Source organism: Rhinolophus sinicus, chromosome 5 (assembly GCF_057876585.1).
Source record: "Rhinolophus sinicus isolate RSI-liver-muscle chromosome 5, RSI-T2T, whole genome shotgun sequence".
NCBI lineage: Eukaryota > Metazoa > Chordata > Mammalia > Chiroptera > Rhinolophidae > Rhinolophus > Rhinolophus sinicus.
Window position 1 is genome coordinate 25,988,591 of NC_142505.1, and position 17,689 is coordinate 26,006,279.

Sequence of the window (17,689 nt, forward strand, 5' to 3'; positions counted from 1 at the left end):
TGATGGAAGCAGAATATTTGGTGTTGAATCCTGGCTTTACAGCTTAATAACTGTATGACCTGCAGCAATTGTCTTAGCTTCACCGTTGCTCCATTTTCATATTCATAAGGCAATGAAAGGACAAAGGAGACATACTACAGAGTACCCAGCACAGCACTTGTGTGCAGGAGCCGAAATGCTATTGCTTTTATCTCTATGGAGGAAAAGGGAGTGCTTACAAGATAGATTAAATTTATACCTGAAAATGAAATCCATGTTTAAGAAACTTATGCAGAGAAAAAAAAGTGTTACGAAAATTATAAAAGATTAGTGTGTCTTATATTTGGACCATTTATTTTTTAAGAAAAAAATCAACAATGGAAGCTCAGTTGAACTAAAAATATATGGTAAAATGTTCCTCACCTTTTAGCAATGCACTCCAATACACTCTGATTGATTAGTGCCTGTGTCTTTTGTAGTTCTTCAAGGAAGTAGTAATTCAGTCATTTACTACACTGCTTTTCCTTCCCAGTCAAATTTTTCAAAATAATTTTGTCTACTAGTCTCCCTTCTGAATCCCTTGTCCACTCCTGATCCTTCTCAAAAGTGGCTCCCCTTTGATGTTACCAACTTCAATGGCAGTTAGATGACTCTGAAAGCTCACCAAAAATCTTCAGGACTTTACATCTAAGCAGGGTTGCTATCTTACTTGATCTCTCTGCATTTGACAGTGTTGAACACTCCCTTCCTTTTCTAAACAGTCTCTCCCTTTGCCTCTGGGTGATCACGTTCTCCCTCCTCTTGCTTGCTCTTTTGCCAATTTTTCTCAGTTGTCTTCACTGGACTAAAGATCTTTAGGCTTAGACTCTGGTCTCTTTATTCTACACTTTCCCAAGGAAATCGTTTTTGTCCACAATTTCAGTGCTGAACTGATGACTCTCCAATGTTTCCTCGGAATGAAGTCAGCCCAGAACTATCTTCCAAGCACTAGTCTCACTTATCCAATGGCCACATTTCTGCTTATACCTCAAACTCATATCAAAATCTTAGCTTGTCTTCTCTTAGACCAGTTGTTCCCTCAGGTGTTCTCTATCTCAAGTGATAGCATGACCATCTATTTAGTTGGTGCAAAAGTAATTGTGGTTTAAAAGGTTAAAAGTAATTGCAAAAACCACAATTGCTTTTGCACCAACCTAATACATAATAAGGACGCTTTAGTGAGATATAAATGTAGGTGTTCCCTAATTTGTATGCTTCTTACTTGACTCACCTTGATGGTACTGGGAAAACCACACTAAACCAGGAACTGTTTAAACTCAGGAACTGTTTTCATTAATACCTTAGATCACATTTTTGGGCCTACACAGATTGGCAAGTGCTTAGAGATGAAGCAGAGAATCTAACAGTTACATCATGTGGAAAAAACATGGGAAAAGAAGATATTTATCAGGCTACGGAGGAAGCAAGTATCCAGCTCTAGTGGCGTAAAGGAGATGTAGGCACGTCCCAGTTGAAAGGAACAGATCATGGACAAACAAGACCATGTAACAAAACTTTTTGTTTCTCTCTCTCTCTCTCCTTAAAGAATGAGATGAGTGAAGCCTAGGTATTGTGGAAAAATTACTCTGAGAGACAGACATAGGTAGGCAGGCTTAACTACCCACCTTAGCCAGCTTTAAACAGTTATTATTGAGACTGGATTGTGACACAATTTGGTAAAATAAAAGCTTTGCGATAGCACTCGCAGGAATTATCAGATAGTAATAAACATCCTTTTACCCCATACTTGCCTCTTTTGGCATCCTTTATTTGAAGATGTGGTATCAGTTTTTTCCAAAACGCTCATTATTCATTAGTATTGATTTCAACATTGAAAAAAAATTTTTTTTTACAGTAAAAAGTACATTTTTTTAAATTAAATTTATTGGGGTGACAATTGTTAGTAAAATTACATAGATTTCAGGTGTACAATTCTGTATTACATCATCTATAAATCCCATTGTGTGTTTATCACCCAGAGTCAGTTTTCCCTTTGAGTATTATCATCATTGATCACATGAAGATTCATAAATTGGCCATTGTCTTCCCTAAGAATGGAGGACTAATCCTTTCTGGCATGATCCCAACAGTGTCTACCTTCTGCCAGTGACCATGTTTGGCTCTGGGAAAGCACTCCTCTTCAATCCCGAAAGGTGAACGGCCCAGGAGAAAGCCAGACTTCCTCTCCTATCTGCCATGCATTCTGAAACAGACTGTATCAGGCACCTTATCTGTAAATGACTCTTCACTAGAGAATGTCGGTTTTGCATTGGAGCTGTAATGTCCAATAGATGCAATGATGGGAATGTTTTTTTAACTGCAGTATGCAACATGGTAGCCTCTAGCCACATTGCTATTGAGCATTTGAAGTGTGGCTAGTATGACTGTGAAACTGAATTTTTCATTTTACTTAATTTTAATTTAAATAGCCACATATGGCTAATGACTCTCATATTGCACAGCTCAGCACTTGAGCACCTTTTTTATTAGTTATAATTGATTTTGTGAAATTACATCCTGGGAAATTCCTCTAGAGGAAAAATGTTATATTTTTACATTCACTAGTACTGACTGGAGAGCAGGTTTCTGAGCAAAATCTTTTGATTTCCTGTGAGGCGGTATTTATCCTGATTTACACACTATTTGGCAAAGGGCAGAAGGACAGAGGACTATTTAGAAGTAAGCAACTAAAACTCCTAACTCAGACACTTAATGGAACCTTCTCCAGTGTTTCCCAGGTACCAGAAATTGCCATGACCATTGGTTAAAGAAGTGAGAGATTCCACTTTTCTTGACTCAGGATATTGGCAACTAGATAATAGCAGTATTTTAATTTTGGTCATGGAGTTCAATGGCAGTGACATAGAAAATAATATTAGTCCTACTTTCTTAGCTTCCTTCCAAAATGAATTTTGAGGTGACTTACTAGAATATTTAAATACAACTTTAAATGACTGAATTAAGAATTTGGACAAGGGAAAATGTGCATCACTCACATTTGTTTTCTTTCATGGGTAAAGATCAAGTCACTGACCCGTTGATTTGGGCAAATGGTTTTGAATCAGTGTTTCCGGAATGGTGCTCAAGTTGCCCTGACTCATACTTTCATTCTCACCTCATTCCACTCTGTGGTCAAGAGCAGGATGTGTGAACAAGCAGTCACCATCCTGTGTGGTTTAATGCTACAAAAGGCCCCTGTTGATCAGACCTTGCTTTAACATTTGAATTGACCTGCCAAGGGCAAGTCACTTCAGGCTGATGAGTACTTTCATCCTTAGGTAGAAAGTTCCAGATCACCTTTCAAAAAAAAAAAAAAAAATTGAGTAGGTGAAGCAACACTCCAAAGCAGAGGGGAGACATAAAAACAAAAGAGAACAATTGTGAGCAACTCACACTAAATTCAAATTTTATCTCAAAATAAGTTTCTAGTTTTATCATACAGTTGGGAAACAACACTTAAACAAAGATAGGGACTGAATAGGAACTTGTATCACTGAGGTTTAAGGAAACATGGTAAACATACTTTTTTTCTGAACCAAGGTGTAAAAAATAACGAACTTCCCATTGTAATCCCCAACCAACAACCTTGAGTATTTGAGAGGCAGAAAAACAAAGGAACACAACAAACACATATTGATTTTTCTGAGTTAGCAAGTAGATGTTAAAGAATGTAAACTCAAGGGATTTTGAAACATGTTGGATATGATATGTGGGTCTTTCTGGATTCTTTCTCAAATATAGGGCAGTGCCAGCATGTTCCCACGGTAGATAAATATTGGTGATAAATACTGAATATTCCTTTATCGTCTCCTTTATAAGGATTGTGTCCACTCTTTTTTTGAGGAGTATTAAAAGCTTCTCACAAGATTTCTGGTTTTAATGCATTACATTCTGGGTGCAAGGGAACTGGCTTGCCTAATATAACAAAACTGACTTCGTAGATTGTTCTTTTTTGTTCTTATATATTAGTTTGTTCTTGTTTTCATTAAGATGCTATTTGCATCTGTGCATTGAGCAGTGTTAAGGTTGCTCAGGTTCAGATCAATGCCATTACCTATGTGATTTTAGGTAACATACTTTGTGTCCAAGAGCCTTGATTTTTGAGTTTGAAAATTGGGTATTTCAACCTGGCAGAGTTATTTTGCATTGTAAGGGAATTAAGGGAATAGCAGGCCTAGTCCATGCCAATTACTCAACAGATTTATAAAATTTAGCTGTATTCTCTATAATCACTCCTACCCACTCTGGCTGGCTATAACACTGACTATAACACTCTAGGGCCAGGGTTTTGAGTCAAATCAAGTTTTGCCTTCATGCCCCAAATCCATCATTTCTTTTCTACTTTCATATTTGTAGTATCAGATCTAATTTTTTAATTCCCACTTTCACATATACCCCAGAATTTCTAGTGTTCCCCTCCCTCCCACAATGGACATGGTTAGAAGTGAAACTGAGTAGTGTTCCCTGTGTACCAAATTCATTGCTTTGAAAGTAACTACTTAGGACTTGACGTTATATGCATGCTCAGGTATGAATATTCTAAGTAGTTTAGTAACAGCTCACTATTGATATCTATCTATCTATCATCTATCTATCTATCTATCTATCTATCTATCTATCTATCTATCTATCTATATGACTCATGGTTCTGAAGCATACACTGGCATGAATATTTAACAGCAGCAACCCCTGATCATTTTGAATTTAGGTTTTGTCCTTTAGGAAAATGAAAGATTAAATAGTAAGTTAAGCTGTCTGACAGGAAGCCTGTGAATGTGTGACTGATGAACTCTGAATAGATCAAGTGCAGAAGTTCAAGGTTAAAAGTGTTGTATTATGGAAAGAACACTATGCCGTGCTGGAGGAATATTTCAAAATATTTACAAAGTAACCTCTTATTGTAAAGAATCTCCTGCACATTTCAAAAAAAAAAAAGTGAAGAATATGAAGTTACTTTAAAATTATCTTGATTGACTTTTCAGAGTCAGATTTATGTCTGGACTCACCCGAACAGCCCCTTTCGAATTTATTAGGTTCATTAAAAAAATACTTAGAGAGCATCAATTGCCCAGGTACTGTGCTATGCAATTTATATACATTATCTCTACTATGAAAAGCTTTACCTGACAACCACTGGTTTAGAATTCCTATTTATCTGCATAAATTGTTAAAACGAAGGCTTCCTCATTTACATTTTAATTTGAGACCAAAAATCCAAACTTTTGAAATGAATGTGTCTCTTTCTCAGATAGTCTCTGTTTTTAAATACTCTGTTAACAAAGAGGTTACTCCAGTATATTTTTCAAAATCACAAATTTATACTTTGTGAATACACAGCTATCTTGTGAATAGAGCAAAGTGATATTTAATACCTTTGTGCTATAGTTCAATCTAAATTTCAAATATAATCTAACAGAAACAAACATCAAAGAAGGGATAGTTTTGTGAGTTTTAATGATCGCTTTATCCTATTTACCTATTTACTTTCATTATTTAACATCTTACTCATTGTTCAATAATTATTTGATACTCAGTGAATGTTTTGGTTGAATTTAATGATATAAGAAATTTGGGATAGAGAGAGTAATTTCTCTGAAATCAGAATAATTTGATACAATTTAACTTGTAAAACTGCATAAGGTAAAATTGCATAGGCTATGAAATACGTGCAACTAGATATAGGCAGAGTTTCATACACAAAGGGCATGGATGTATTATCTTTTTCAGTTCCCACCCATGGAGATTTCAAAATGCTTTCCTCAGATTAAGAATATCATTATTTCTAGAAGTGTGACATTCCAATGTATGAAGCAACACTGTTCGTAAACAAGAACAACAAAAGAACTCTTTTAACCTACAGCATTGTCTATGAACTTACTATGTATTTTGATGTTTATTACTGTCAAGATAAGGAAACTAGTAATAAGGAAACTGGTAATAAACATATATTCATATCCTAAATGCCATAGTTACTATTCAAAAAAATGAAGGAATGAAATAGCTATTTTCTCAAGGAGTATATTTTAATCTGCTTTACAGATGAAATGCTATATTTGCTGGTTTTGATTTTGTACTATTTGCAGATAATATTCTGAGCATGTACAGATCGGAACAAGTAAAATATTTCAGGACTGATCTAAATTTTAAAGGAGAAGTGTTAGTCACAGCTAATTTTTAAGAGGTAACTTCAATTTTGTGCCTATATATTTAAAGCAACTGAGCATTTCACTTAGACTTATGAATTGTTATACCTTGGTGTCACAGGTCATGTTCTTCTGGAAATGGACTCAGGCTTTACTGGGAATGCTCTTGGGAACATCTCCTATAAAGAGTGAGCGATGCAGGATTAGGCAGAGAGAAGTTGAATTGTGATGCAATTACAACATAGTCCTCAATCTATTCTAGATACTCTGAGGAGCTAAACACTCTCTTTTAAATCTAAATAGAGCAGAGCTTCTGAGTTGTTCTGCCTTGAGACAAGGGGGTGGGGGTGGGGGGAAGCCATTAAACCTCTGCATTAATAAGTCTTTGTGAACTACTAACCCCACCACTTGGGAGAGAGTTTGACCTTGGGTGAGGCAGCTTCCTTTGGCCCAAGACAATTTGTGAAGAGCATCTCAGGTAAGTCATCAGCTACCAGCTCTCCCAGCAGCCGGGAGAATGAGTGCTTCAGCTCTGACGGGGGCTCTGGGAAGAACTGTATAGCAAGTGGCCAAAGAATAGTCATGTGTCATGTGCTTTCCAATGATCTAGGTTTCTCTCTTCAAACAGGTAGGAAGAGATGAACCCAAATAGTTTCTCCAGCCTCCCAAAGATTTATGATCTACCCTGATGTTTTTTTATACCCAGGTAGGAAACCCCGGTCGCAAAATTGAGGAAGGGTCTTGAACTATATGTGTAAGTGTAAATGAAATACAGATCCTAGCAGAAGAGTGAAGGTGGGAATCAAGTTTACGTAGCAATCAAATCAACATATAGTTCTCCTTTGTGCCGAGCATTGTGCTGGATGAAAAAATAAGCTTGTGCTATCTCTTAATCTCTTTGGATATCTTGAACTAGATGAGGATTTATAAATGAAATTATTACAAAGCATGTTCCTGCTAAATTGCATTCTTGTAATTATAAGAATGGAATATTTCTTTGGAAGAAACATAAACAACTCAAGAGTTTACCAACTTATTTTTCTCTCCATGATGTTATGTTAGCCCTTACCTCATTTCTGAGATTTCTGGGATCAATGTGATGAGTACCTTTTATAGATCATGACATGTGACACAGATAAAAATAATTTTAAATTATTTATTAAAGCTCACTATTATCTGTGGACATACTAAGCCACACCACTGATTTCAACCAGTACTTCTTTTTACATCTGAGTTTTCTAAAGGGGCAACATTTTGGTTCTTGAACTTTTCATCAAAACAGAAATGTTTAGCAATACTAAACTCATGACACGTCTTTTACCAAAGTTTTATGGCTATCCTCTCTAACAAAGTTTACACACCCACACTCAACATACTACCAGGTGGACAATAAAAGAAGTTTATGGTGTGTTCTGGTGAATGTAGACTTGTTATATTTTGCTTTTATCTCTGCTTTAATATCTGCCCTCTGTTTCCTGACTTGTACTACTTTTTATTTTAATTGTTTTGCTGATTCAAACTTGCTATTGTTGGCCTTGCTATTGTTGAGAAATATTTGAAGAGGGAAGTAAAATCAGTGGGAAAAATACTGTTTTTGTTAATTTGGCTCCAGCTGATTTTATACCTGCAAGTAGGAGAGCTAATGGTTTTGTGGTATGGTTAATTAAATCCTGTGCTGACGGCTTCTGTTGTAGGTATTAAGTCACCCACCTTGTTAGCAGCTCCTCTGGTCTAATAGGGATGGATTTACCATTGGGGAATCATTTTTAAAATTTTACCTTGTGTGCTGGTAACTTAGGGCACAATGCTGATGGTCTGTGTTCTTTTAGCCAGAGAGATGCTTGTGAGATTTGTAAAGGTAATTCATAAAGGGGGCGGGGAGAGTGGTGGTGGTCCCACATTGCTTTGTTTTTAAAACAAGATGATAGGCAAGTAAGTGACACAGACATGAACCTCTCTTTTCTGTCTCTTAGAATTCTTTTCTGTAAGGGGAAAAAAAACACTGCATTTTATTTTCCTAATGCTTCTTGGATTCTCACCAGCAGGTTTTTACAGTCTGTTGCTTGCCTCTCAGATTAGAAGAATGCTTGCATATTTTAAGAATTTTGTAGGATTCAGACAGCCTTTAATTAACAGAAAATTGATGTTTGGGAATGTTACAAAACGATGGGAGATGGAATGCCGAGGTGGGCTTGCAGCCTTCCAGCCTGTGAGTGCAGTGGTGTTCATTTGTGATGGGGGCAAAAGTATGTGTTCCTTTGTGGTATGCAAAGGGGGTGACCTTGTTGGCATGATATTTGCACTACCTGCTCATAGGTGACCTTCTGAAGTCCACCTACTCATGATGGGAAAGGGGGCAGGTAGACCTTGAATGCTCAGAGCCACAGGGCTGCTGAACAGCTCAGGAATTGCTCTCACTTGGAGCTGGGTGCTCTGGTTTTAATCCTCCATTGGCCGGGGCAGTAAGGTATGACTGCCTGTGTTTGTGGTTAAGTTTCTTTTCTGTGCCAGGTCATGTCATCTTGCTGCCAGAGACTTGGATGTGATGGAAAAGAGCAGGTCTGTAAAATCATCACTCAGACCGGATGCATATTCTGAGCAGAAGTTAGTTTACAAAGAGGAATGGGGGTGCCGTGGAGGGCTTTTCCTTTTGAATGGAGGGATTTTGGTGACAGATTTGTGGTTGACTCAAGCCAGAGCTCTAGGCAGGAAAAGAAGGGTAGATTGGGGAGTATGAATTGTTTGAAATGTTAACTGTTACTTACATAACCAGAGAGTTATAATCCAAGGAGGAAAAAGGAGCAACTCAACCAGCTTCCTCTGCCTAATGGCAAATCTGCTCACTGGCCAGTTCCCAGCTGAGGTCAACATACTCCATGTCTTGTTTTGTTTTTTTCCCAGTGACCCGCAAAGCTGGTCTTTTGGTCTCAAAAGAGACCTTGTTTTTTGTTTGTTTTGTTTTGTTTCTGGTTTTTAGGTTTTTTTTAAATGTGCTAGATGTCCCTGATTACTCCCTTTGCTCTCCTCTCCGCAGGTGGTACATGCCAGAGCCCTGCCCTCCCAGCCCTGGTCCGTCCACCAGCCCCTCCTTTACAACCATCGCTGGATATTAAACCATTTCTTCCTTTTCCTCTTGACACTGCGGCTGCAGTCAACCTGTTCCCCAATTTTAATGCGGTAAGTCCCACTGTCAAATTTGCATATGCCAGAGTTCTAAGGACTGGAAAACCTCATAGGCCAGGGGTGAGTTGGTCTCTACCTCTACTTTGCTAAGTTGTTTATTCCATGATTGTCTGAAAGCTGTGATGAAGTTAGGTGCCTGCCTGGTTATATAAGTCCCCCCCCCCCCCCCCGCACCCACCCAGCCAGGCTCCTTCAAGGAAAATGAAAAGATATTCAATCGATGGGGTTGATCATGAGTTCATGTCTCCCTGATAGTGTCTTTCTGGGTAACACTAAAAATTTTATTATTTTGAGGGAATATATCGAAATTGAAATTTAATGAATTTGTTACAGAGAGCATTCGAATTCAAGTAGATGTCTAAAAACTGAAACGTGTGGTTTTTCTATCTGGGCTCTCTACTTTAATTTTAAAATCTATTACTTCTTTTCTAATTGAATAAAGAGTACCCTGATATTCACAGCAGTGATTCATTCCACGTGTAGAACACTTTTTTTTTTTCCTCCTTAAGTTAAAACAACTCAGGGTTCTAGTAGCAAGAGTTTTCTTTCTTTTCTCCTACTCGCCGCAGTTGCTCAGGTTAAGTCTTTCTTAAATTACCTTGGTTTTGGGGGCTTTGTCAGCAGCTTTCTCAACACAAGTTCAATTACTTACTTGTCTCTATTTTCACTCTTAAGCATGTCTTTATACGTTGGCAGATTCCTCATATTCATCATTGTTTTTGTGCGACTGAGCATATTCTTAGGAAGAAAATAGAAATACGAGTTGAAAAGGTTAGAAACCAGTAAATTACATTTTTTCCCCCCTAATACGGTCTGATTCAGCTTTCAGTAGTTATTATCATGCAGGTCTGAACTTATCAATGACAGGACATGTCAACACAATCAAAGCGAAGAGGACTAAAGTGGGAGGTCACTGAATAGTCAGTGATCTAAATAATACAGATTTGTTGTTGCAACACCTTGCCTCCATGATGGATTTAATAAAAAAAAAAATTCTGCCCCAAATTAGATCATTCTCCTTCAGAAGACAGTACTGGGTCCTCTTTTCTTTAATAAAAGTTTGTCATGGTGACTTGGGACATATACTTATGTGCTAGTCCTTATTAAGGAAAAAGGGAGAATCACAATCATTGCTTTGCTTTTTTTTTTTTGCTTTTTTTGGGGGGTGGGGGGAGGTGAGGGATTTTCCAAAGGAATCTTATTTTGAAAGAAATGGTACATAAATAGAACAGCATGAAGAATGAATGAAGAGATCATATTTCCAAAGTGGAGGTTTCTAATCCTAGGTGCTTCAGTAAAAGTAGAGAACAAATTGCTCAGCATCACATTTCCTGATTCTTAAATGACCTCACTGAAGGTCCCTGGATTCCCTTTCTTTGAGCTCCTTGTCTGCTTTTCTGTTAAGTGGCTTCCTGGCACAGTCTGGCTTCCAAGACCCCCGTGGATGATCCATCAAGGTGCTGGCCTCTGAGACCACTTGGCATCCTGTTCCTCAGATCTCATGTCAGCTTTAGAGCAGTTGAAGTGAAATTTCTGGAAGGCTGTAAAAGGCTGGGTTTAAAATTTTTGATTTGCCCTTTGGGAAACATTAAAAGCAAAATGATTAATTTGATTGAGTGTTGTTTGTCATAAAACAAAGTTGAGTGATATGCTGAGTTATAGACACTGAGCAAATCTCTTTACCCTCTTTGTTACTGTCTCTGCCCTCCTCTTTAAAACAAAGGGAGTGGACCTGATAATTTCTACCTTTGAGAGTTATACCAAAATATTTGAGCTTTCGTGGGCTAAGGCAGCTTTGGGTGGTGGTCAAGCTGGACTCTGTCGCTAGACTGTGTAAATTCAAATCTCAGAGATGCTTCTTACAGTCAATATGACCTGGGGTAAGTCACATAATCCCTGTATATCTCAATATCTTCATCTGTAAAATGGGACTAACAACCTACTTTATCGATGTGTGGTGATGCGAATGTGGGTTAAATCATTTAGAATAGGGCTCAGCATATAACAAGCACCACTTGAGTGACAGGTATTATGTTCAAAAGTAGACTGTAAACCCTGCTTATTTTGAATGTGGCAGTTCACTGACTAACTGATTGCCAAAGTTTGACTTGATTCTTTTTTTTTTCTATGATGGATTTTGTGTTGAATTGGTATTTGTTGCATTTAAACCAAGAGACCCTCTATTGCTACACCTATTATTTCCTTCTAGTCAAGGTATTGTCAGCCATGGATTAAGACACTCCTGGCTTCTGCTGAGGAGAGTGGTTACAAAGTGTATAATTAGGTGGCTTTGGACTCAGAATTAAGGCATAGAGCATCTCTCTAAATAAAAGCCTGAGTTCTTGATGTTATAGCAACTGTGGATCTTAATCCACAAATTCAAGGTGTAGGAAACATATATATATATATATATATATATATATATATATATATATATATATTTTTTTTTTTTTTTTTTTTTTTTTTTTTTAATGCAAGTTGATTTTATTTCTGATTCAAAAGCTCATGCCATCAGACTGGAAGGAAATGCAATTTAATTCTGTCACGGTGTGCTAAGAGTCAGGAATCTAAAGGTTATCCACCTAGCTTTTGGTAGGAGAATTCCTCTGGTCATCAAGTTGTTTCTCCAAAGAGGCGTTCATGTGAGGGTCCACACCTGGTCAGCATGGCCCTTTCGGCCCCAGCTGTCAGATTTGGGCACACAAACTGAGATTGTCTGTGGTCCCTCCTGCCTGGATGTGCCATACTGCTATAACGATTTTGCCAAGAAAATGATGAACCCCTCTGCAACCCAACGACCTTCCCCCACTTGACCTTTTTGAAACAAAGTCCATGATGATCGGAAACTGTCTCCCTCTTCTATTCCTCTTCTGAAGAAATGAGTATGGAATTATCTGTCTGTTTGGGGGAGAGTGAAGCAGAATGGTGAAGGAAATATGAAAGAAATATACACATGTAAAATAAAATGTATAAAAACATAAATGGATATCTGATCATTATCCTTCCACAAGAGCATAATCTACTGGGTTTGAATGTGAGTCAGGAAGACTAATGAAACATCTGTAAAAATAAGTACACTTAGGGGGGGAAGGAAAACAGATGTAGGATCTGAGCTGGGATATGGATGTAAAAGAGGATATTTGATAAAACCATTAGACTCCCTTACTCTACTCAAAGCCAGCTTTTAAGGAATAGCAACAGAAGCTGTTCTCTTGACGTAGGGATATGGTATCACTAAATGTTCCAGGAACTTTCAGACAAGAGATAGCTTTCCTTGAATTCCTCCTATACTCCCATCTTCCTCAGTCTCTTAAGATATTGGAGTTTCAGTGCTTAGGACCATTCTGATCCCCGTGATCCCATTCAGAGTATTTATTTCTTGATAGGAACCGATCCTAGGAGTAAGATGATGTTTAGGGAAGAAATGTTAAGGGATGGTGTCAACTTGGTCCATTCCGTTAATTGCTGTTTATTAAGCATCTACTATGTGGGAGAAATAGTGATAACAAAAATCATGTTACGACTTCTGCCATGAAATTATTCAGTTTATAAAGGAGAAGTTGGACAAATAAAGACATATTTGTAAATATGGGTGCTTTTATGAAGAAAGATGTACATAGGATAAAATGTCAGCTTGGGGACAGTAGTGACACACCGTGTGTGGTTGTCTTAATGAGGGTTTGGTGAGAAAAATAGCAATGATTTTAGGCTTGTAAGTAGAAAAGGGCTTCATATATGGATTTAAGTGCTTACAATACCTTTGGAGGTGCTGGATGAACAAAGGTCAGAGAAAGTTGTTGCTGGCTCTTGGTTTTCTCTGCTTCCTTTCATGGAATCAGAAAGTTGCAGCACTACAGGACATCCAGTAACACCCAGTTGCTTTCATCCATATCCCAGTAAATGTAATCCTTAGTGGAATCGAAGCCTGAGCACTGCTGGCAGAGATATGTGGTCGTGTAAACCTCGGGCTTCCAGTCTTTGTGGTGGGAGGGGGAACACAGAAGAAGGGAGGCGGTGCTGAGTTGCCAACAGCAGACATGTCATGATGGCAGAATGGAAAGGGCTAAGTGGACTCAGAAAAACCTGAACATGTCTGCAATCCTGGGCATGAGGCTAAATCCACTGGCACTCCAGTGTCCTGTCCTGTAAAATGAGAATCACTAAATATCTCTTAGGTTTGTTATCACGGGGTAGATGAGGTTTAAAAGGCTGGAGACTGACATCAAGGATGGGCTTGAGTAAGGCCTTGGGCTGTTGTTTAGAATGGGAGCTAATCATTAAAACATGGCTGTCCTCCTTGATCATTTCCCCCCGGGATCTCACGGTTGCCCTTTTGTTTTTCTTTTTTCTAACATATTTTCTTCTTATTCTGATCAGTAGTTATGAGATGAATGGACCTTCAAAATGTTGTTGGAAAGATACAACTTTTGGGGAATGTGTTCATGGGCACTGACTGTGAGCCTGACTCCCTGCTCTCCTTCCATAGCTGTGTTTCCTGTTGGCACAAAGATTAAATGAATAAACTGACCTAGTGCACCTGCCTATACCTGGTACTCAGTAAATATTGAGCCCTCCCTTCAAGGAGATGCACAAGGAAAAGTAAGGAGGTTGGTTGCACAGAGGGCGAAGAGGCAGAAATGTGGGCAAATAGAGGAGCGTGTCTATTTCGCATTCCGTTAGTTTTGGCTAATATTCTTCAACATTAAAAAAAGTAAATGAGTGCAGAATTTTGACTCTGTGCTGCTCCTCTGTATAATAAGATTTCATTATAGGAGAGGGTGCAAAGGGCAGCAGGAGGGAGAAGGGAAGGGAAAGAGAAAAACTGAGGGAGGAAAAGAGATCAAATCCTACCATGTGACTCTATTCTAGTTCTTACTATTCATGTTTCTGAAAAACACCAATTTCCCTAGAAACTTGAGTATAGTGTTAGTTTGGGTTCAAGAGTTTTATCAGTGTGGGGACAGGAAGGTGAAGTTTATGTGAGTTGTAGCAATGCTTCTCACCCTCTGGGGGTGCATATGAATCACAGAGGGAAGTGGGTTAAAAGGCAGATTCTGATCCCGTACGTCAGGGGTGGGGACTGAGATTTTCAACGTTTGTGGGTAGAGGGAAGGAAAACAAAAAGAATGATGACATACATTGGACTTAATCAAAAGCATCTGTTATAAGGATAGTGCTAATAAACAGAATGGAGAATATGAGGAGGAAGAGGTTATTCGTCTCTCACTCTATGATTCACTCATTGGGTATTTATTGAGCACTGACTATATGCCTGGCACTACAGTAGACCCTAGAAATACAAAAACAAGAAGGGGAAGGAGAAGGAGGAGAAAGAGGAGGAGAAGGGTCAAAAGGAGGAGGGGGAGGAGGAAGAGGAGGAGAAAAAGGGGGTGGAGGAGGAGGAATGATTCTTGTATCCATGGCGTTGACATAATTGATAATTCACTCTTTGAAACACTTCTATCTTTCACTGGTGAAACATCTAGATGTTTTACCAATCAGCCCTATGCAAGCAGGAACCCTATCTATCTATATAGGTTGCCTCATTTATGGGGTGGAGGAGATAATTATTCCATAAAGCACTCTGTAATTAAGTGCTTAAGTAAATTCCTTTGAAAGTAAATACTCCCTGACTTCAAGGGATGGGGAGGTCACTTGGAGGTGGCCAAAGGGAAGCTATAGGGTAAAGGTTAAGGTTTAATTTGGGAGCTGATATGAGAATATATCGTATTTATCTTGTTTGGTAAGGTAGCCATTATACAGAGCCTGAAACATCTCAAAGACTCAACCCACATTTGTTTAATGAATGAGTGGAGAATAGATAGATACCTGGATGGATGGATAGATAAATAGGTAAGAAAAATGCACGACAGATAATTAATATAAAGAAATAGCTATTACAGTTGTACCATGAGAAATACAATTGATGGAAAGGTCTCAAAAACAAATCTAAAGTACTCACTGGTTTTATACAGTAGATTATTTACATCTAATCAAAATTATTAATTTAAGCAATTATTAGGAAATATAAGCAATCATAGATAGCATCAAGCCATCCCTTTAATTTTCATCCATAGTGTTTTGTTGACTCATGTATGTATTTATTCTGGCTATGTAAAAGAGCAGCGATATGAAACCCCTAGTGATTGTCTAAAGAATGTACTCTAAAATCCATCCTTTATAATATCCATCAATTATTTCATGTGAATCCAGAATGGCTGTCACTATAAAATATTGGGGAGGCACTTCAGGTCTCTAAAAGCATAGCATTAAATGTGCTTAATATATAGAGATTATACTACAACTATAGCTTAAATATGCATTTATAATTTTATAGGTGAATGACAAAAATATGGAACCCCAAATAGGAAATTTCAAATTCAAGAGCTTGTTATTCTTGGATCTATATATCCTTCAGGATTTTCTACGACTCTAAAAGAGTAGCATTAAATGTGCTTAATATGTAGAGATTATTCTACAACTATAGCTTGAATATGCACTTATAATATTATAGGTATATGAAAAAAATACAGAACCCAAAATAGGAAATTTCAAATTCAAGTTTTTGTTATTCTTGGATATATATCCTTCAGGATTTTCATTTTCTCCATCTTTAAAATGGAAATGCCATCATATTTATTGTTACACTTTGTTTCCTTCCCTTTCAAAAAATTTTCATAACTATTGCTCTGTTCAGTATCCCTGTACTTTGTTACCTGCTCCAGATATGGAGATGTCTCCCATCATCTGCCAGTGGTGGAGTTATAGAAACAGTGGTTAAGCACACTTGCATTTGTTTGGTTCAAAGAGATATTAATTAAATTCAGTTTACACATCAATAACTGCTCTTACTAAGTTTCCAACTGCTGCTGTCACTAAAATAGGTAGGCAGCCAAGTTGAAATTATGGGTAGAAAAATAAGCCTGTCTTTCTTAGCCACAACTGGTAGAGGGTGTGGACATTTATCAGGTGAAAATGCCATAGTACATATGGTATTGATTGCTAGGTTCTTTGTCCTTTGAAGACAGATGTAGCAGATTGCTAGCTAGTTCTGTGCATTGAGTGTGACATATTTGTAGAGCAAAAGCCTCTTCAGAAACATCTGCTTATGAAGTCTCCTTTCATCATATGTTTTTACACTGAAACGTGTTTGCTGAGCTCTGCAGCTTTCTGTGAAACCAAAAATTTATAAAAATCATACCTACTTATTATGACCCCCAAAACACAAAGTGACTTAATAAAAGGCTAAACAAATACAAAATACACGAATATTTTTCTGTTTAAACACTTGCTTCCTCTTTGAGCAGGTAACACATTTTCCTATGGTTCAAACATAAAAAGAAAAATGTTTCCCTTACTGCTCTTCCGTGCTACTCGGTTCTCTCATAAGTGACAATCTGTGTGGTGAATTGCTTTTGTATCTATCCTTCCAGAGATACTGTGATGTATGAATATCTTCCTCTCACTAAAGATTGTGGTATAATCAACATTATACATTTATTTTCCTCTATCAGTCAATCTAAGCATAATGAGCTGACGCTTTGCTCTTGCAAAAATTTGACCTATTCTTACTAACTGTGATTCTGGGTAAGTAAGGGGACTTGAATAAGAGAATATCTAAGCTCATAGCTTATCCTGTGAACCAAGAGCTCTTTTGGAGATCCCTGCTCACACTCAGATATAAACATTTTTTAAATGAAAGAAACTTTTTAGGCTTAGTTTGTGCCTACTCCAACTCACTTATTAGGTTGGTGCAAAAATAATTGCAGTTTTTGCAATTATTTTTAACCTTTTAGACTGCAATTACTTTTGCACCAACCTAATGGTTTACAGCTAAGCCTAGGATGATTGAGAGGTTTCCAGTTTTGTGGCTAGTAAGTGTAGAACTAAGAGAAAACTGAGATTTATGACTTATCTTTCTCATAAGGATGCTCATCATCGATCCATAGCGTTATGAGTTGAATTGTGTCCCCCCAAAATTCATAACCACAGTGCCTTAGATTATAACCTTATTTAGAAATAGGGTTGGTGAAGATGTAATTAAGATGAGATCATTAGTGAGTCCTGTGACTGGTATACTTATAAAAATGGGAAATTGACACAGAGGCACGCATAGAGGGGAGATGATGTGAAGACACAGGGAGAACATCATCTATTAGGTTGGAGCAAAAGTAACTGAGGTTTAAAGGTTAAAAATCATTGTTAAAACCGCAACTACTTCTGCACCAACCTAATAGACGCCAAGAGAGAGTCCGGGAACTTCCAAATCCTTTCCTCACAGCCCTCAGAAGGAACCAGCCCTGCTGACCCTTTGATTTTGGACTTCTAGCCTCCAGAACTCTGAG

The 17,689-nt window shown here is 37.8% G+C and overlaps 1 protein-coding gene across 5 annotated transcripts in view; it reads left to right on the forward strand.

Annotated features, from left to right (window-relative positions):
- The window catches only part of ZNF385D (zinc finger protein 385D), a 727,500-nt gene that overhangs the window by 509,476 nt on the left and 200,335 nt on the right, over window positions 1-17,689 (forward strand). For all 5 annotated transcript variants that reach the window (XM_088798315.1, XM_019726024.3, XM_074312787.2 and 2 more), the window contains one exon: window positions 9,196-9,338. In XM_088798315.1, the coding sequence (XP_088654441.1) occupies window positions 9,196-9,338 (143 nt within the window). The remainder of the gene's footprint in view (window positions 1-9,195; window positions 9,339-17,689) is intronic.